At 32.1% G+C, this 22907-nt stretch overlaps 1 protein-coding gene across 2 annotated transcripts in view; it reads right to left on the bottom strand.

Annotated features, from left to right (window-relative positions):
- Glcci1 (glucocorticoid induced 1) overlaps window positions 1-22907 on the bottom strand; it is an 83842-nt gene that overhangs the window by 33584 nt on the left and 27351 nt on the right. For both annotated transcript variants that reach the window (XM_046422554.2, XM_046422553.2), the window contains exons 2-3: window positions 19464-19615; window positions 6670-6756 (exon numbers count right to left, since the gene is read on the bottom strand). In XM_046422554.2, the coding sequence (XP_046278510.1) occupies window positions 6670-6756; window positions 19464-19615 (239 nt within the window). The remainder of the gene's footprint in view (window positions 1-6669; window positions 6757-19463; window positions 19616-22907) is intronic.

Genomic DNA, 22907 nt, shown 5'->3' on the forward strand with positions numbered 1-22907 from the left:
GAGAGTGAATCTCAGTATAGTTTTATTTTTGCATTTCTCTATTGCTGAAGATGTTGAATAGTTTTTCATGTATCTGTTGGCCATTTATATTTCTTCTATTGTGAAGTGCCTTATCAGTTCTTTTGCCCATTTATTGATCAGGTTATGTTTTTTGGTGTTAAGTTTCTTGAGGTCTTTGTATATTCTGGAGATTATCACCTTCTTGATTCTTCTGCTGTCAAGATGCTTTTTAGTTTGATATTGTCCCATTTATGGATTCTTGATTTTATTTCTTACCTTCTCGCCTTTTAGGAATTTTGTTAAAGAAGTCAGTTCCTAAGCTGACATGAGGATATTTGGGTCTACTTTTTCTTCTAGCAGATGCAGGGTCTCTGGTCTAATGCCTAGGTCCTTGATCCACTTTTTTTGTGCAGGGTGGGAGATAGGGATTAAATTTTATTCTACTACATATAGGTTTCCAATATCCCAGCACATTGTTTGAAGAGGCTATCTTTTCTCCAATGTATGTTTATGGCACCTTTGTCTAGAATGAGATAACCATATATATGTTTGTCTTTGTGTCTTCTGGCCCATTCCATTGGTCTTCATGTCTGTTTTGGTGCCAACATCCTGCTGTTTTTGTTATTACAGCTTTGTAATATAATTTAAGGTCTCATATTGTGATGCCTCCTGCTTCACTTTTCTTGCTTAAGATTGCTTTGGCTAATCTGGGCCTCTTATTTTTCCAAATGAATTTCATAACTGCTTTTTCTATTTCTATGAAGAATGTCTTATAATTTTAATAGGAGTAGAATTAAATCTGTACAGTGCTTTTGGTAGTATTCCAAAAACATGAGAAATCTTTCCATCTTCTAAAGTCTTCTTCAATTTCTTTCTTTAGTGTTCTATAGTTTTCATTGTAGAAGTTTTTCACCTCTTTTGTTAAATTGATTCCCAAGGGTTTTTTTTTTTTTTTCTTTTTTGAGGCTATTGTGAATGGGACAGTTTTATTAATTTCTCTTTCAGCTGATTCACCACTGATGTATAGGAATGTAATTGATTCATAGGTGTTAATTTTATATCTCACTACTTGGCTGAATTCGTTTATGATTTCTGTAAGTTTTCTGTTAGTTTTTTTGGGTTTTCTAAATATAGAGTTATAGCATGGGCAAATAGGGATAGTTTTGAGTTCTTCTTTTCCCATTCATATTCCTTTAATCTCTTGCAGACTCCACATAAACCAGGTAGTTAGTCCAGAAACAGAGATATCCCACACACAAAGACTAACTCCAACACATATTGCTAGCTTTGGGAGAATTTTTATACATATAAAGTAAGTTTTAACAACAATATTAAGGCATAGAAGTCAATAGAGGCATTTTAACAAAAACAGGTTAACTTTTACACTTTGCTCACAAATCTACTTGATTCACTGTATTTATTTATTTATTTTTTAGTTTTAAGTGGACACAATGTCTTCACGTGCTAGGTAAGCACTCTACCACTTGAGCCACAATCCTAGCCCCATTGTATTTATTATAACCATTTTACAGATGAGGAAATACTTGAAAAGAAAGGACCTATCCCAATGTGAGAGAGAAAATAAATAGTAAATCCAGTAATTTATCCTTCAATTTATAACCTCTTTTAATTACCTGACAATGTTGCTGAAAGTAATACTGTATTAATGTTTAACTGCTAATATGTACGAGTAATAGTATATTTGGCTTATGATCTCAACCACTTCACAAACTAATTTCCTTTTTTAATGTTGGAGATACTACAAGCTATAAAATTAAAATTAAAATGAATAAAAATTTGATAAGGCAATTAACTTACTGTATGTGATCTACTGATAAGTTTCTTTCTTTTTTTTTCCCCAATAAGCAGTTTGTATAATCTTAAAAATTGTTCCTATTTATTGACCTTTTAAAAGATACTGAAAGGCCAAGCATGGTAGCACATGCCTATAATCTCAGTGACTCAGGAGGCTGAGGCAGGAGGATCACAAATTCAAGGTTCAGTCTCAGAGATTTAGTAGGACCCTATCTCAAAAATATAAAGGGCTGGGGATACAGTTCAGTGGTAAAGTGCACTGTGTTCAATCCCCATTACTGGAAGAGAGAGATAATAAAAGGATTTTTGTGACTCCACTTAATTTAGAGATTTTCTTAGATGAAGAACACATGTATGTATAAAGTTTCTCACAAAATTCCTTTGAACAATAAAATCTTCAGATTGCTTTCTTGAAGGTCTAGAGAAAATATAATTATTTCTCCTACCGTAATTTTAAAAAACATGAAGTCTATGAAATATATTGATTTTCTCATACAGAGCTATTCAAAATAAAATGTATTATTAAGTTCTCTAAATACTTAAATAACCATGGCAATAAAAAGCACACTAGACAATTACTAATAAAGCCTAAATATTTAAGGTATACAGACTATTGAGGGCAATAACTTTTACCTATGGCAAATAATAAAGGAGAAACAACATGTTAGAAAGTTAAGCACCTAAGGAAAGCAATAATTTATAGTCTTTCCTTTATATTAAAATATTTTAAAAAACAAAATTTACTGTTATATGATTTCAATATTTTGAAATCTATTGAAGCTTGTTTTATGGTCCAGAATATGGTCTAACCTAAAGAACATTTCACATATACTTAACAGATATTTTCCACAGTAACTGGATGGTGTTTTCTATACATAGCAATTAAAATAGATCAAGTTAGTTGGTAATGTTGGTGAAGTCTTCAATGTATCATTTTAATTCTTTTAAAATTAATACTTTTAAGTTATTTTCTATCACCTTGTTAATTCTTTGTCTACTTCATTGTTAAATCAAGTATTGAGAATAGGATGCTGAAATCCCTAGTCACTATTGGTAAGACCATTATTTCTCCTCTTACAGTTTTTGTTTCATGCATTTTGGAATGCTATTGTTAGAGTCATACATATTTATAACTGTAACATTTCCTTTCACACTGACCTTTTTACTATAATGAAATGTCCCTACTTGTCTTCAGAAATACTTCTTGTTGTAAAGTCTATTTTGTATGGTATTAATATGCCCACTCCAGTTCTCTTATCACTACTGCTTTCTTTGTATATCGTTTTCCATCCTTTCACTTTCACTCTCTGTGTTTGAATTGAAGGTGTGTCTCTTACAGACAACATGTAGCAATAAATTCTCTCAATCTTTTGTTCATATGGGAATGGGAATTTTTTTTTTCATCCTCATTTTAGAATACTAGTTTTACTGGATAAAGAATAGTTGATTAACAGATTTTTTTTTCTTTCAGCACTTGGAATATGTCATACCTGGTGGTCTCCATAATTTCTGATAAAAAGTTAGTTAGTTATTAAAGGTATTATTAGTTCTCCATGTATGATGACTCATTTTCTTTTTCCATCTTTTGAGATTTTATATTTACTTTTGGTTTTCAACAGTTTACCTATGATGTATCTGTGTTTTATGTTAGTTTAGCTTCTTAACATTGCAGTTTGTTCTTCACCAAATCTGGAAACTTTTCTGCTGTTATTTCTTTCACTTTTATTTATTTATTTATTTTTGCTCTGCTCTGCCTCTTCTCTCTTGGTTCTGTGGCTCTTTGACTTTTCTTTCTTTTTTTTCCCCCCTATCTGTTCCCTTTCCTCAGGGGATACAAATTCTACTGAGTTACTGGCATATTTACTAATTTTGTCTGTCATCTCAAATCTGTGGTTAAGTCTATTTGGTAAAATTTTAATTTTAGTTACTATACTTTTTAAGCCTAGAATATCTTTGCCTCTTTCTTATAATAACTCTTTGTAGAAACTCTTCATGCAGTGAGTGTCTGCAGTCCTACCAGTCTTACTTTCCTTTAATCATGGTTTCCTATAGTTCTTTGAAAATCTTATAGCTGTTTTGATGCCTTTGTCTGCTAAATCCAATATACAGAGACACTTAAGATAAAATTTCTACTGACCTTTTTTTTTCCTGAGTATGTGCCATATATTTGTTTTTTTGCATATATCTAAATCTTTGGTTGAATGTTGAACAATTGAGATAGTAAAATACAGCAATTCCTGGTATTGATATTTCCCTCTGAAAGCTACTGTCACATCTGTTTGTTGCTTCAGTAACTTGATGGCCTAAAGGTCTGTTTCCCTTGTAACATAGGTCACTAATGTCCCTACTCCATTATTTTTAGCATGGCTTTTTTATACCCTTTAAAGCTGTTCTCCAGCGTTGGTTTGCCTCAGTGTTTAGCAAAATATTTATCATATATTCTTAAAAACTATCTCAAGCCAGTAAAATTTCCTCTTCCACTGATAGGACTTATCTCTGGACAGAGTAGTACATTTGAAATTCTGGACTTTTAGAATCTTACCTGGTTTTCATTTCCACTGGACCACTTGAATTTGGTTTGCACCTATTCTTAGGCTTTACTGAGCAGGGATGCATGGGTGGTTTGGGCCCACTTTGTTATTTGCTGTGCATATCCATTATCCCTAGTCAACATAGGACATATGGGGAATTTATCAAGTCTCTGACTATCTTATCTCTCAAAACTATTAAATTCCACTAGTACGTAAGATTGTTTCGTGCTCCAAATTGGACTACAACCTCAAACTAGTTCATAAATTGGCCCTCCCTGTTCCTTGCCACAAAGATCCATATTCTAACTGACAAGGCTCCATATCAACTGATCTCTTTCCAGTAAGGGCAATAAATCTGCTGGTTTTCAAGGCCTACCCCATTCTGGTTGAAATGTCACCAATAGAGCTAGGGATGAGAAAGAATGGAAGAGAAGTAGCACTAGACAAGAATACTAGAATACTACAAGCTTGTACTATTCTTACTTTAAGTTCAGTGGGTTTCTTTGTTTGTTTTAAAGTTTCTCAATTTATTTTGATTAATTTCCAGAGCATTGAAATACCTGTTTTGGTAGTTATACGTGCATTTATGGTTGTCTTACTCATAGTCTATGCATGAATTTGTAGCACTATTTTAGTCTTGATATATTAGACTCAGCTTCCTTTTTGTTGTTGATTTTGTGCATATTGTGTTTCTGTGTCAGGTAGATGGGAGATCCAGATTTACATCCATAACATCAAAAGGCTACTAAAGAGATGTAATAAAATCACAGGCAAAAATCATGCTAATAGCGGGACACAGTGGAGCATGCCTTTAATCCCAGTAGCTCAGGAGACTGAAGCAGGAAAATCACACATTCAAAACCACCCTCAGCAACTCAGTAAGGCCCCATGCAACTCAGTGAGATCCTGTCTCAAAATAAAAAATAGAAAGGGCTGGAGATGTGGCTCAGTGGTTAAGTTCCCCTGGGTTCAATCCCTGGTACAAAAAAAAAAAAAAAAAAAATCATGCTGCTAGACATTATATAGATGCCACAGTATATGAGGGATATGGATAATGATAACCTATGGTATATGAAAATGATAAAAAATCTGGAAACTATGAATATGAAAAAAATTCAATAGTAATGTCAATGTTTACCCTAAAGGAAAAAAAATGAATTATTGCTAGCCTTTCAAATAGTTAAAATGGATTTCCTACGAATCCAAAAGGGTAGAGTATAATATCTCATGCAACATATAAAAGAACACATTTAACAAGATAAGTTAAAACAATTGAACTGGTTCTCTTAAAGTAATGAGTTCCCCTTGCTGAGAATGATCATTAAGAAATATTAGATAACCATCTTTTAAAAGGGTGTTTACAGAGGAGATGAACAGATGACATTTCCACACCAAGTTTCTGTAATTTAATAAAAACAAACAGATAAGAATGTAGATAGATAAGATTAAAGATACATGGTTGTATCTGTGGTTGTTTATAATAAGGGAATGAATAATAAGAAATAATTCTAAAAGATATGAATATACCACAGTGAATCTCACCATCATATACATTCACAAAAAATTAATAAAAAAAATAACTGGGTAAATGGAATAAAGAGCAACAGAGGGAAAAGAGGAGGGGAGGGAAGAGAAACGGGGAAGGAGAGGTACTGGGGTCTGAATTAGAACAAGATATATTCCATGCTTGTATAATTATGTCAAAATGGATTTTACTGTCATGTATAACTAAAATGATCCAATGAAGGGCTCAGTGGTAGAGTGCTTGCCTAGCATGCATGAGACACCAGTTTCGATCCTCAGCACCACATAAAAATGAATAAATAAAATAAAGGTGTTGTGTCCATCTACAATTTAAAAAAATGTTTTTTTAAATCCAATTAAAAAAAAGATATGGTTTCTACTGTACTATTAGGTCCCAAAGGGAAACAGTATGCTAGATGTCATTAAAAAAAAATGTATCAGAAACAATAAACACTATCCATCACTGTACAAACCTATGATCTCTATCTCTGGTTGCCATAATTTAAAAACAAGCAGGTAAAGGAGGAACAAAAAATACCTAAATGAACAAAACATAATATTATTAGATAAAATCAGACTTCATTCTAGAACAGCTATACCAACTGGATACAGAACAAATATTTATAAAGGACATAAAGGGTACTAAAGGAAACTCTTGTCCAACAAAACACAAATTCAACCCTTAAAGTCTGAATGAGGTAATGTTAGGATAAATAAATGAAGTACCATTATATTCAAAAACAGTGAAATAATCTGCTAGGAAAAAATAGGTTATAGACAAAAAACAGAAATAACTTACCTCTTTTAGTTGATCAGCACTCCCCCATGATGCAGAACGCTGATGTGATCTCTTTTCTGCTCCTTCTTCTGCCCAACAGCTAGGTGTCTTTAAAAACAAACAAACAAAATATAAAAAAATAAAAGAATTTGGTCTTTATTCCTTAACCTCAAGCAACTACAATATAATTCAAATTTTTAGTATGTACTGGTTAGGAAGCTATACTAAAATCCTCTACACAGCAAAATCCTGGGGAAAAAATGTTTAAAACATTGTCACATTCTGAATTAGTCATAACTGATTCAGGAAGTCTAAGTTATCTTGTTTAAAAAATATGATATCCTCACATCAATACCATTAATAAATTAAAGTTACCAAACCAAAGAAAACTGAAGATTTCCATATTGGTGTTTTTAAAGAGAAGAGACAAACTAAATACAAAATGGTATTTCTACTAAATATAATGGACAAAAACATGAACGTAACTCCTTCAGAAGCAATGATAGTATAGATGACTTAGATAACAAATATTCTAGCCAGATAGAGGGCTGATTGTTCTATTCTTCCTGTACCTGACAAAGAGAGTATTAGCATTACTATCTTTTTGGAAAACTAACAGGCATCTTTACATTAAAAAGTTACTATAGAATAAACAGAGAAAGAATAAATATAAACCAAATAAGCTGATTATAAATGGAATACAACTTTTTTAAAAAGGTAAGCTCTATGATAAAATAGAATCACTTAATTATAACATCATTTTCAATTACTTAATCCTTAATAGGTACTCCACTCATATATATATAAAAAACACTAAATCCCAAATAATGCCATAAAGTGGTAAGATAATTTATTAATTATATTAAAAATAAAAAATTAAAATACCTTCCTTAATATATGAGAAGACTTGGTGTAATATAAGTTAGGAAAATTTATGTAAAATAAAATTTACATAAAATACATAAAATAAAATTTATATAAAATAACAACCTCTATTTGAAAGACAGACAGTGGTAATAATTATCACAGTAAGTATATATTTCTTTTAAAAATTTATTATATATGGGAAAAATTACTGCTGACACTGCACTTGAGGATCTACATAATATGTAAGCTCTTAATAAAAAGCCATCAGTTTTACATACAACTTGTGGGCAACTTATAAAATAATTACCATCTCTTAAAAGCAATGATACTCCAAAATGAAACCAGTAATAACTGAATGCTAAACAAATACAAAAATTACCAAATTTCAGAGCCCTTTCATGCTCTGAAGTTACCTATAACATTTCTATACTACTATCTCCCAGTCTAAACTTAATGTTTGAATTATATTATCAATTTTTAATACTAGAAATAATGACTTTTCCTATCTACTTAATGCAATATTATTAAGGTTAAACTTTCTAACAGTAAAATATTATAGATTACAATAAAAAGGTGACTGAAATTTATCAGTGTCTATTACCATTATAGATGTTTAACATGGATTATTTAGTGTAATTCTCATTGCAATAGGCATTGGAGTTATCCCTCAAATGCTTTGAGAATACCAACACAGAGAAAAGATCATTTATACTATTTCCCAAGAAGATAGCTCCCATATCAATCATTCATTTACAGAAGTTACTAACACCTTAAGAGGTCAACTCCATTTTCAGAAAATATCCTAAACTATAACCTAATTCTAAACTGTGATCTTAATTCTGTGATCTTAATTCTTTTTTTTTTTTAATTTTTTATTGTGGGTTGTTCAAAACATTACAAATTTCTTGACATATCATATTCCACACTGTGATTCAAGTGGAGTAAGTGCTGTTTAATACTATATCACAGGATTTTTAACATTAATGGGTTATGAGATATAACTAGTTGAGAACTAATGTACCAGACAAGAAAGGTCAAAAATCTAAGAAAGAAGGTTATCCCAAATAAATATGACCTATTTCACAATTTTACCTAATGATAACTGAGGGGCAAAGGTATGGGAAAGTGATGAAAGAGAACAGATTAGTCTTGTTACCAGTAAAATGTTTTAGGTAAAGGAAAGGAACTGAGTATTATGGGTTACAGGAGAAGAGGAAAAGTCCTTCACTACATAACATTTATTTTGAACCAAGGGAACACATTAACTATTAGAGGTCAGTAAGTAGAATTTTTGAGTTTCTGGCAATTTTAAACTATTTAAAACCACTGAATAAAATATTAACAGTTTTGTCATGGATTAATGTTTTTTCTTCAATATAGCTGAATATATTCCTTTAGCAACCAGAAACAATATTACTTTGGTAAGGATGGCTCAACTCTAGAATTATAAAATCCTCTCTATTGTTGTCAGATAATGAATAAAAGAAACAGTAAAGGTGATTTTATTTATTTATTTTTAGTTATAGAAGGACACAATACCTTTATTTTATTTATTATTTTTATGTGGTGCTAAGGATCAAACCTGGTGCCTCACATGTGCTAGGCAAGCACTCCACCACTGAGTTATAACGCCAGCCCAAAGTGATCTTGCATAGTAATAAATTTCTATGCATTTATTCAACTGTCAGAAGCCAGCTCCATAAAATAACAATTTAGGTCCCTGAAATGCCATCTAACAGGCTCACACAGGTCACATCTTCAGACTTGCTTCCATTTCATGAAGAAGTCTCCCACCCCAAAATGTTTCAGCAATTGCTGCTACTTAAACAAATTGCAACAGTAAGCTCTTCAGAAAGGGCACAGGAAACCCAAACAGCTGTATCAAGAGTGACTTTCAGTCAGGAAATGAGTTTCTGATCAGACTGGTAAAACCGAAAGTTCTCTTTTTCATCTATTACTATTTGAGGAACATCATCTATCCCTTTGATAAAGTCTTCCCCAACCAAGCTTCTTTCAGAAATGAAGGAAAAGGCTAGATATTTTAATACAATTTCAATAGCAAACAATTCATATAGTTTAGTTCAGAGTTACTTTACTTTATTGAGTGTTGGCTAAAGCCAAATGCTAAATACTTACTACAGATCTGGTTTCTTTATTTGTTTTGCAGTACTGGGGATCAAACCTAGGGCCTCATGCATTCTAGACAGGCACTCAACTACTGAGGTATATCCCTAAGCCACTGAGATCAGTTTCTTAAAAACAGAATCTTAGCAAATAACACTGACAGAGAGGTAGGATCATAAAACTCTCTACACTATAATCTTAATGAGATTAAGAAAAATTAACCAAAATGTCATTTTATGTACTTTTTGGCATGCCAACATTTCATAGTTGAGATTTGAAAATTTTATTTTAAACAATAAAATATCAAAGAAAAACATTACCAAGAGAAAGGGAAGTTTAACTATGTAAGAATTACATTTAAGATCTAAACATCCTATTTCTCACCCTTTGAAGAATACAAGTTTATTTATTTATTTATATTTTTTTTAAATACGGGTTTCACCATGTTGCACAGGATGGCCTCAAATTCCTGAGTTCAAGCAATTCTCCTACCTTCTCTTGGCTCAAATGATACAAGTTTTGAAATTTCTTTCTGATACAACTAAAATATACCAAGACCATGGAAGAAATTGAAAAGATTTTCTCAAAAAGCTAAAATCAAAAAACATACTAAGCTATTAAGTTCATAGATAAAATTCTTTCAGATCCAAATGATAGATAATTCAGATGATATTTACACCATACTAGAGTACAGAGGAAGGAAATCTTGCAAACCCTTTTTATGAAGCAAGTATAACACTAACCTAAGGATTACATCATGAAAAGGAAAAAAATTCAGGTCTCATTTAAACAAATATAATAAATATTAACAAACACTTTGTTTGCCACTATATATATTTCAAGCATCTATAAACAAATAGCATTTTCCAGAAATATAACCATGGAACAAACATTAGAGAATCTATTGAAGAAATTCGCCATATTATATGTTGAGTCAAAACAACATATTTAATGATAAAATGGAATTTCCTACCTAAATGATCACTCCTGATTAAAACAAGAAAGACCAGTAGTAAAATAAGCATATGTGCTGGATGTATGTAAAATATACATGCTTCATAGCAAAACTGAGTGTATAATGTCCAGTGGAATACAGCAGAGAGCTCAGAAATAAATCTTTACATATATGGTCAATTAATTTTCAACAGGGGTGTCGGAAGCATTCAATAAGGAAAAGGACAGCCTTTTCAACAAATGGTGCTGAAAAAGCTAGATTACCTATAATCAACAGAATGAAACCGAATCCTTACCTTATAACAATTCACAAACATTACCTCAAATGGATCAAAGACCTAAACTTAAAAGCAGAAACCACAAAACTCTTAGAAGAAACACTGGGATAGCTCCATGATGCTGGATTTGGAAATTATTTCTTGAATATGCTACCAAAAGAACAAGCAACAAAAGGGAAAAAAAATCAAGATTCTACAAAAATTAAAAAATCATAACATTATAAAAAGAATTAAAAGGTTACAGAATGGGAAAAAATGTAAAAATCACATTATTTTATATGGGATTAATATCAGAATTAATATAAAGAGTTCCTAAAAAATCTGTAATAAAAACCAACTAGTTTGAAAATGGGCAAAGTACTTAAACAGACATTTCACCAACAAAATATACATATGGCTAAAATGCATATGAACACCACCACTCAACATTTAGGAAATGCAAACAAAATCACAATAAGGTACTTACTTTATACCCATTAGGATGGCTATATATAAAACAAAAATAAACAAAAACAGAAAATAACAACTGCTAGCAAGGTTGTAGGAAAAAAGGGAACCCTGTGCATTGCTAATAGGAATGCAGAATGGTACAGCTATTGGAATAAAATAGTATAGTGGTTCCTCAGAAATGTAAACATAATTATCATATGATCTAGCACTTCTGTTTCTGAGTAGATACCCAAGAGAAATAAAAGCAAGGACTTGAGAAAATGGACCAAACATTAGAGAATCTATTGATTCCGTAAACAAATGTTGGTAGCAGAATTATTTACAATAATACTGCCCAAATGTCCATTAACAAATGAATGAACAAAATGTAATGTGTACATATAATAGAATATTACTGAGCCTTAAAAAAGGGAATTTTGACACATGCTAAGATAAAGCTTGAAAAAATTATACTAAGTGAGATAGGCCAAGTCAAAAAGAACAAATACTGTATGATTCTTCTAATATGAGGCTCCAGAGCAGTTAAATTCATAGAGACAGAAAGTAGAATGGTAGTTACCTGACTCCAGGGGAAAAGTGGATGGGGAGATAGTGTTTAACGAATACCAAGTTTCAATTAAGGAAGATGGAAAAGTGTTAAGAGTTGGATGGTGGTAACAGTCATACAACAATGTGAATGTACTTAAAGCCAGAGAATAAATTGTTAAAAAAATGGTTAAGATGGTAAATTTTATGTTATGAGTATTTTACCACAATTTTAAAATAGAAAAAAAAAGAATACTGAGGTAGGGATTTACATGTCATGATAAGGAGGGATGCCAGTGATCCATCAAATGGAAAATGCAAGCTAGAGATAGAATATAAAGTATGATTCCATCTCTGTGTATATGCTTAAATAATTTATTTCTATAGGTGTAGAAACTTTCTTAAAACCTATATACCACCCCCCCCTAAAAACAAACAAACAAACAAAAACCTCTTAAGATCATTTAAGGCAAGATCCAGGGAGTCAATAGCTATTATTCATCTCCTTCCTTTAAAATTTTATAGATTATTTTACCACCAAAAGATATTATTTTCAAAACAAAATTAGATAAAACCCCAAAATACATAATCTAAAATAGTTTTGATTCTTTTAATTTACCTGAATTAAGAACATCCTGAGGCAGCTGGGAACAGTGTTGTACACCTATAATCCCAGCTACTCAACAGGCTGAGGCACGATGATTTCAAAACAAAGAACTTGTCTCAAAAGAAAAAATAGAGAGAACTGAGGATATAGCCTAGTGGTAGAATGCCCCTGGGTTCAACCCCCAGTACTGATAACAATAATAATAAAAACCTTCTGAGACAATTATGGAAGGTCTATAAAAAATGTCACTAAGCATTCCTGAAAGAAATAAAAGCACAGGGATTTCACAAGATATTATGATAGAATGCTGACCTGGGCTGGGGATGTCTGAAATGGAAATTCTGTGTTAAGACAAGTAGCTTTTTTGTTGTTCATATTATATGTAAAAAGCATTGAATCCATCATTTTATTAGGATATAAATCTAAAGCATTTTAGCTCTTTGCTTAAAAAGAAGGTGATAATGCTTTCTCGTAAGAATGAATATATTCACTTGCATATATGTGTGTGTGTGTGTGTGTGTGTGTATATATATATATGTATATATATATATATATACACCATATTAATTGAAATTAGCTATAGAAGAGTTAATATCCTAAAGTTTTCTAGTTTAATGGACATTTCACAGAAGGAACTTGCTGAGACTTAGGTAGTAGTAGTTTGTTCCATGGATAGCTTTAGATGAACTACTCACACAGAAAAAAAATGCTTCCAACTGTATGAGAAAGAGATTAAGATCTGTAAAAGTCAAGTATGAAATAGGATGATAAATTATTAAGACTTTGTTTTTAAAAAGTTGAAATAAAATTAAGAGACTGACAAAACTGTGGCGGGGGAGGGGCTCATTTCTAGTACTTAAGTTTTTTCTTTCATTCTATTTTGATACTGATTTTATGTCCATATTCAATCTTTTAACATTTTAGTTAAGAAAAATATCACTATGTTCCAAAAGGGCTAAAAAAAGTTATACTCTGAATGTTAGTCAGCATAGACTAGATTATATAACCACTTAATTTTTAACTCTGAATGTCTTCGAACTACAAAGGTTAAATTTCTGCTTTTATTACATGTATGGATAAGAAGGCTATGATTTTCATGGTCATGTAGTGAACCAGATGTATCTAATAGAGAAGGAGTGAACACTATTATTATCCCTTGTCAGAGGGAATGCAGCAGATTTTTAAGCTTATTCCTAAAGTCTCATGGACAAACTCAGTTTCAAGGGCACAGAGAAGACAGAATGCCAACAGTTGTCAAGAGCCTGTACCTGGGAAATCAGAAGAAACATCTCTGCTTATTGCTGTATAGATCCTTCTCATTTTACACTTCATAAAAATATTAGTTTCATATTTAGAAACACTCAAACACAGAATCTAAAAATCTGTGAATAGATTATACTTCATAATATGGGAAAAAGGTTGAGGTACTACTAATGTCTGACTCTAGTAACCTTAATCACAATTAAAAGAGTTGGTGGATAAACTTTTTTTTGACTACAGAGGACTGAACTCAGGGGTGCTTAACCACTGATCCACATCCCCAGCCCTATTTTATATTTTATTTAGAGACAGGATCTCGCTGAGTTGCTAAGTGCCTCGCTAAGCTTCTGAGACTGGCTTTGAACTTGAGATCCTCCTGCCTCAGCCTCCTGAGCTGCTGTAAACTTTTGTTTTAAAAAGGTTGTATCTGTAAGGCTAAAGTAACAAAGTAACATCAAATTCTACAAATGGTTTTTATTTTTTTTCCTCTACTAAGATAGATTATTCTAACAAACTGGCAAGAACCTGTTTCTTCAGTGGTCTTAAAAACTGTGTGAAGTTGTATCTTTTTATCCTCAAAATGAATGTGTGACAATGTCATGTATTATTAATTTGACTTTACAGAAAAGGAAACTAAAGCCTGGTGAGACAGCAATTAATTCAGTGGGCCATATATTAAAAAAAAACACACAAAATAAAACATTTTCTAAGAAAAATTTCCAACAGAACAGTTAAAAAACTAATGGTATGGCTCAGTGGTAGAGCACTTGCCTAGCATGCCAAGATCCTAGGTTTGATCCCCAGAAGAGCAAAAGTAAAAACAAAAACTACTCAGTGAATATATGTAAATCCAACATTTAATTATCTTTATAATAATTTTTCTATATTTGCTTCATTACATATTTATCAATCTATACATTAATCTATCTTATTTTTTATTCATTTCAAATTAAGTTGCAAGAAATAGGCCTAAACATCTTAAGAGTTCAGTTTTTTAAAAACTTATATTCTATATTTTTAAAGTTAAGAGTTATGTGGTAAAATGCACAAGTGTATTAGGATAAACTGTGATGAATGTATTCATACTTATAACCCCCAAACTCTATCCAGATATACAATATTTCACTCATAGAAACAGAGCAGAATTGTGGTAACCAGAAGATGGGGAAGGGATAAAGGAGATGTTAGTCAAAGGACACAAAATTTCAGTAAAGAAAAGAAAAGCAGCTTCAAGAGATCTATTATATATCATCGTGACTGCAGTTAATAATGGCATGTTGAATACAGTTTAGTACTGCATAACATTTTGATAAAGCACCTATACAACAGGGATACCATATTATTATAATGGAACTGAAAAAATTCCTATCATCTTATCAGAGCCCTCTTAACATCATAGCACATTATTCAACTACTTGTGATGCTGCTGATAAAAACAAACCTATTTCATTAAAAAACCTATTGCCATTTGTATAAAATTATAGTACATATTGATATATATATATACATTACATACTATTTTATCATGATAATAAATGATTGCTACTTATTTATGTATTTCCTATGCTGTATTTTTCATTGTAGAGTATACTCTTCCACTTGAAAAACAGTATGCTGTCCTATGTCAGAAGCAGCCTCACACAGTATTTAAGTGTATCTTCATCAAGAGGCCACACTGAGGGCTGGAGTTGTAGCTAAGTGGCAGAGCGCTTGCCTAGCATGTGTGAGGCACTGGGTTTGATGCTCAGCATCACATAAATAAATAAAATAAAGGTATTGTGTTCATCTACTATCTATCTATCTATCTATCTATCTATCTATATATATATATATATAGTAAAAAAGAGGCCACAGTAGGTGATTGACCTATGCCAACTAGGTGTATGAAAGGAACTCTGCTATGGATGTGTAATTATGAAATCAACTAAGGATGCATCTCTCTGAATGTATTCCCAACTAAGTGATATATGACTGTATTTGAAAATTGCTAGGAGAGTAGATTTGAAGTATTCTCATAAAAAAATAGGTGAGATGAGGCACATGTTAAATAGCTTTAATTTAATCATATATGTTTTATAATACATATATATATGTTTTATACAATAACATGTTTTACTTAAAAGAGGATGAAGAATTTTACGTCTAGCCCTAAACAATTATAGTAGTTAAAACATAACTATAAAAGAAAGAAGATGCTGGAGACACCCCTCATCCAAGGGCAGGCAGCCCAGGTGTTGAATATCTGTAGTAAATTGGGCAAACTACCACCTTTCCACCAAATAACAGAAAATTACTTATTCACTCCCTAAAAGTTCAGAAATTAATCCAGGAGGAATAAATGTGGCCATAAAAAGCAGCTCATATGTTCACCTTCTGAATCTTCAATTAAACTAATAGATGCTTGGGGGAAAGATACTGCTTGTGAGGCAAGTGCTAGTTTAAATGCTGCTTATCTATTAGTGGTTTTCTATGAGAGGCAGTGCAGAACTAGAGAAAAGGTAAACACTTTGAAATCAACATAATCTGGGTTCAGAGCTCTTCAAACTTAACTAGCTACTTACATTACCTAACTTTTCTAAGCCTCAGGTTCCACATCTGAAAAATGAGGCTTATTTTTCCCTTTTTTTCAATAACAAGTTTCTCAAATAGATGACCTAATACAGAACCAGGCAAGACAAGTCCTCATCCAGAACCTCAAGATTTAGGGGGAATTACTCTGGCCCTCTTCCAGTCATATTTCCTCCCCAAGAGGTGAAGAGAAGTTGGGGTCAAAGGACATGCACACCATGAATTAATGCCCTGCTACAGATCATGTATGCTCTGGGTCTATCTAGAACCAGGAATTCCATGTCCATACAATGGACGTTTGACTTCTAGGATCTGCAAGGATCTATCCCCTAGGTCTCACTTCCTAAAATGGTATGGAAGGACCTTGACTGTGAGCACTTGGAGGTAGGAAGGTTCCAGAACTGTGTGTAAAGCCACCTCAAAGTAAGAATAGAGTATGACATAGGAACAGAATGGTGTTTAGGCTCAGAGGTTAGATGGATTTGGCCCATGTAGACACATTCTGGCATATAACTGAAGAGTCCAAGAATTCTTAGTTCAAACCTGACCTTTTATTATTATTTATTTATTTGCAGTGTTGGGGACTCAACCTAGGAGTGTGTTATCACTGAGTTACACACTTTCTATTGTGAGACAAGGTCTTGCTAAATTGTGGAGGCTGGCCTTGCACTTAAAATCTTCCTACTCAGCATCCCAAGTCTCTGGGTTTATAGGCATGTACCATGGTGCTCAACTTAAACCTTACAGCAGGTCCCTATGAAGATTTATTTGTCAAAAATGGGAAGATGAAACATATTTAACAGTTTATTTAACTTATACACATGTGCTATGGGGGTCTTTATATTTGGTACAGACTTCACAAATGTTATAAGTAGGCTGGTCTATAATAACTCAACACGTATTTACAGTATTTTCCATGTTTACTTTAAAATATTATATTTAATAATGCAACATCTCAAGGTAGATTTAATTATTGCCACTGCACAAAGAGATATGCAGAAAAAAATCTATCCAGATCTCTTTTCTTCTATTGTATCTGTCTTCTTATCTACCAAGTACTCTGAGCATACTACTCTACCATATCATTAATATTGAATTTTGCAAGATAATGTACTCCTAATCCCTTAGTTCTATTCTCTATGACCTCTCTTTAGCATCTGATACTGTCAACAGTGTTTCCTTTCTTAACTAAAACAGTTTTCTCTTTTGGCTTCTAAGACTACACTAACTAGTTTTTCTACCAGCCTTTTGCTCTTAGATTTTTTTTCTTTTTCATTTCTTAAGAGTAAATAAGATAATGTTTCTGAGTTATTGTTTCAGCCAAAGCTATGTTCAATGAAATATTTTCTTTTTTATTACTTTTAATTGGTGCATTACAATTATATATAATAGCAGGATTCATAGTTACATATTTACACATTAACAGAACAATATAATTTGGTCATCAATTCCCCAGTATCTCCCCATCTCATTCCCCCTCCTCTAATTGTTGTTGTTATTATTATTATGTCATCTAATAAAAATAGCTACCATTTTTAGTAGGGTCAGTTATTGCATGTTAGAAATGAGTTAAAACTTTCTAGCTTTATGATCCCAAATAAGTCATTTAACTTCCCTGAGTTTCTGCTTTCCCAGCTGAATAATGTTGTAATATTCTTTATAAGAATTAAATGAAACATGGACTATAAAACAAACTATGGAACATAGTTAATAAATGTTAATTCTCTCCTCTGTCTTAGTGCTTCTAAGTGAATAAATTAGTTCTTTCCTCTATGTGCCTTTCCAAAAACAAAGTTCTTGGCCACTGGACTTTCTTTATCCTCTATGTCTGCACTTATTGCATCTGTAATTCCAACTCCTCTGGAGGGATGGTTCTCAATCATTTGGGTCTAGATCTCTCACTAAATGTTTAGACACATATTAAGTTTTAATAATTATTTCTACTTAAGAATCCTACTGCTTTCCACATAAAATTTGTTCTTTTCTTTACTAAAAGAAGAGAGGAAAGCAAAAGGCTAGTAATATAAAACATTACAAAGGTAGAACTGATGGGATGGATGATTAAGCAGCAGCTAATTTCAGTTTCAAGCTTGCCTTAAAAAATGACAAATATTAAGAAGCAAGGTTTTCAATGATCATGTTCAAAATTCTCCATTTTTCCCCATTCTTCAGACATGAAACTCTAATCCTTCTATTTTTTAATCTATAAAGCCCAAAATGTACTCGTTCTTTTAAATGCCCTCATGTTTACATGCGTCATTCATCTAATAATGTAATATCTTCTATTATCAACTTTTATAAATTTATATTTTATCTTCCTAATTATACTGCAGGTCAAGTCTATTGACCACTTTTTTTGTAATCTTCTTCATAATGTCTATAAATGCTGATGAAGATATGGTCAACAACTCAGATAATCATAAATAAAGATATTTTCAGATTTTTTTTTCTGTCATGTGAGGAATTGTTTCAAATTGAAAGCTTAGAAAGTCTTCCACATGAAAAATGTGAACAACAGGGAAAGGAAACAACCTTCAATTTAAATCATTTAGCCATGTGTTAATTATCTATAAATTATTTTCAAGAACTATATAAAAATTTCTTCAAAAACTACTTATATTTTAGCACATGCCTGTAATCCCAGCAGCTTGGGAGGCTGAGCCAGGAGGATCATGAGTTCAAAGGCAGTCGCAGCAAAAGCAAGATGCTAAGCAACTCAGTGAGACCTTGTCTCTAGATAAAATACAAAATAGGGCTGTGGATGTGGCTCAGTGGTTGAGGGCCCCTGAGTTCAATGTCCAGTACAAACAAAACAAAACAAACAAAAAAAGCTTATATTTTCAACATAGGTTGTGGTTGTGGCTCAATGATAGAGCACTTGCCTAGCATGCATGAGGCACTGGGTTCGATCCCCAGAACCATATTTAACAAACAAACAAACAAAAAACAAAAACCAACTACAACGTAAGTCTCTAAAATGATAGACTAATGTTATTTATTAAATATTAAATGTGCTTAAAACTTCTAAAATCCATATGACAAAAAATTACTATACAGTTCATTTATAGTAATGGATTTTTTTATTAGACATATTTCAAATTCAGGAAAATTTAATTACATTCCATTTTCTTTAGTACGATCAAAACAGATAAACTGTAGGGTAATAAAGCTGAGTACTTTACCTGAGTAGCTTTATCTTTCATACACGAAGGGTAGTGAACATGAGGATCCCGTGGCCACTGTCCTGTGAGGTAAGGTCCTGTTATCGTATCCAAAGAAGAGGTTCGCCTTATTGTACTAGAGGTTCGAACTTGTTGAGATTTTGGTCTGTCCACTATAAAAAGTGAAAAAAAAATAGATTTTAGAGTACATTTTTTAATTATTTAAACTTTAGTTTGTAAATGTCATTAAATCAATTTGCCCTATAATGTATACATTTACCCAAATAACCCTATTGTCTGATCTAATAAAATTCACAGATCTTCTCCCAAGAAAAACACATTTCATTTAACAAATCTTGCATGTACTTTCAGGATTTCTGGCCCATCCTCAGAAGCCCATCCATTTTAGAGATGTAATAAAATCTACTTGTCATCTCTACTGCCTTTACTTTTAGACTCTGTCATATCAACTGCCAGTTTTCTAACTGCTGTTTCTGCATCTAGTTCAACCAAATATTTTTTTAAAATTTGTTCTTTCTAGCTATACATGATGGTAGAGTGTATTTTGACATTTTATACATACATAAAGTTCAACTTGTTCCAATTACAATCCCGTTATTGTGGTTGTATGTGATGCAGAGTTACATTGGTCATGTATTCACATATAGGATAGGAAAGATATGTCCAATCATTCCACCATCTTTTCTATTCCCATCCCCACTCCCTTCCCTTCGTTTCCATTTGTCTAGTCTAATGAACTTCTAATCTTCCCCTCCCTTGTTGTGGGTTAGCATCCACATATCTGAAAGAACATTCTGCCTTTGATTTCTTTGGGACTGGCTTATTTAACTCAGCATGAGAGGCTCCAGTTCCATCCATTTACCAGCAAATGCCATAATTTCATTCTTCTTTATGGCTGAATAATACACCACTGTGTATATATACCACATTTTCTTTATCCGTTCATCTGTTGTAGGGTATCTACATTAGTTCCATAGCTTGGCTATTGCGAACTGAGTTGCTATAGACATTGAAGTGGCTGCGTCACTATAAATCTTAAAAAGCCCCATGGTTTTTGCCTTTAAGAACCATATTCTTCAATATGATAAAAAGCTTAATATTTTGCTACTCCTCCATAAGCCCATGCTTAGTGTCACATGAAAGACTTCTATTTTTCCAAAAATAAAATGCAGTTTCTGCCTCTGGATCTTCTATTTCATGAACCTAGAGCTCTCTCCCCTTCCTTGTTCACTAGATAAACTGTTATTAATCTTCAAGATCTGCTCAAATGTTACATTGCTTCTCCTTCCTTCTCCGTTCAAGATATACTCACTTCCCTCTGTTTTCATGGCACCCTAAGCTTTTCTCTCTCCCCCACCAGAGCATAGTTTCAGACACTGCAGAACAAAAAGGAGTTGATGTTTAATATTTACTTAACAAATTGATTCACAGCTACCTCAAAATAACATGTATAAAGAACTATGTATCTTAATTCTTATAGATACAGAGTTTGAAGCACAAAGAAGTTGAATTATCCCATGAACTGGGGCTGTTAAAAGGGGATAGAGTTAAAAAAGAACCAAGATCTCCGGGAATTTTATACAATTGAATCAATCTACCCTAATAATCTATTTCTTTTCTTCCTCATGAGTACTATAATCATCTCTGTTGAAAATTTAAATCATCACACAGAACACTAAACCCATAAAGAAATGACTGAGGATTTTCCATATGTTCATCCCAAATAATTTACTATAATAAAGTCCAATGGATTATAAGTTTCCAAGGCTCCAATTCTAGTTCTATCTCACATATAACAAAGTGCTTTGTATATTAGAGAGGGTCAGAAAACATTTCAAATTCAATGCTTTACTCAAACTATCTTCCTGAAACCAAAACACACACAGTCCATCAGAATAAAAAATAAAATACAGCAGGGCTGGAGTTGTAGCTCAGTGGTAGAGTGCTTGCCTCAAACATGTGAAGCACCGGATTCAATTCTCAGCACTGTATATAAATAAGTAAACAAAATAAAGGTCCATTGACATTTAAAAATATAAAAATAAAAATAAGAAGTCTACTCTAATGTTATCATATTATCTAGATAATATCTTAGAAATGCAGTTCTGATTTCTTCTTTGACCCAAGAGTTGTTAGAGAAAAATCTGAAAATTATCAAATTTCCAGGCCAGGATTATAGCTCAGTGGTAGAGCGCTTGCCTAGTACATGTGAGACACTGGGTTCGATCCTCAGCATCACATAAAAATAAATAAACAAAACAAAGGTATTGTATCATTTCCTCCTTATCTTTATTAGTTAGCTCATTTTCATAAATGTTTCATGAGTAATGGAAAAGATGTATTTTGTTCACAGAATATGGAGTTATTTGTCTTATATATCAATTAAATTAAATAAAAGTTCAGAATATAGGATGAAGCTTGATCTGTCACCTAGAAAAATACTCTAAAATCTGTAAACTTCTACTGAGTTCTAAAAGTTCTTTATTTCTTGAATATTTTTTGACATATTTTAGATCTTAATAATTTGGTACTTATAAATTCTTGACATCATCATTATGGCTTACATGTATAATAATTATAATATGACCCATTTATTAATTTTTACTTTTAAATTTTGTCAGACTAAATATTGACTCCCTTCTGTTTTCTTTGCTCTAATTTGCTCTGAATATTCCCCATCTTTTCATTTTCAAGTTCTTTGCATCATAACTTTTATGTGTATCTCTTACATACAGTAGGTATGCTTTAGTGAGCCTTTTTGTTGTAAAAGGTAAGTTTATCCTATTTACATTTATTGTTGTAACATGCTTCATTTAACTTGTTATATAATTTCCCCCCTATTTTGTACTGCTTCCTTGCTACTTGTTTTCTGTTTTATTGTTGTTCCTTCTCCCTTCTCCTTACACCATTCTCATAGGTAACTTGGAAGATATGGAACTTATCTTTAGTTCTACTAGGAGGTATTTCTATTCTTTTAAATGTTTCCTGGTTGTAAAAGCAGTATCTACTAATTTGAGGAACACTGAAAATAATCTGATTTATGATGACTTATTTAAAATTAAAGTTACTTTGTATTCCTTCCACCCAAAAGACACAAAAGGCAAAAACAAATTGTCCCTTGAAAGACAACATTTATAGCAATTGCCAATTTTTAAAAAAGACCGATCTAAATGTCAGCTATGAACAAAAAAGGAAAAACCATTACATGTGAAAACTTGTGCATATACTTTAAATTGCTCAAAACTATTTGAAAAATTGCAGTTTATTTGTCATTAAAACTCAATTTGGCAAGTAAAAACAGGGATAATTTTTATTTTATGATGAATTAAATATCTGAACAATCAATCTATAAATGAGCCCATTGGCCTGTATAATACAATATTCTTATCTGTATTTCACTACTTTTTCTTTGATTATATTTTAAATCTTTAGATGTTTGTGTAT

Source organism: Marmota monax, unplaced genomic scaffold (assembly GCF_021218885.2).
Source record: "Marmota monax isolate L192 unplaced genomic scaffold, Marmota_monax_Labrador192_F-V1.1 WCK01_AAM20220418_F8-fsc00144, whole genome shotgun sequence".
Classification (NCBI taxonomy): domain Eukaryota; kingdom Metazoa; phylum Chordata; class Mammalia; order Rodentia; family Sciuridae; genus Marmota; species Marmota monax.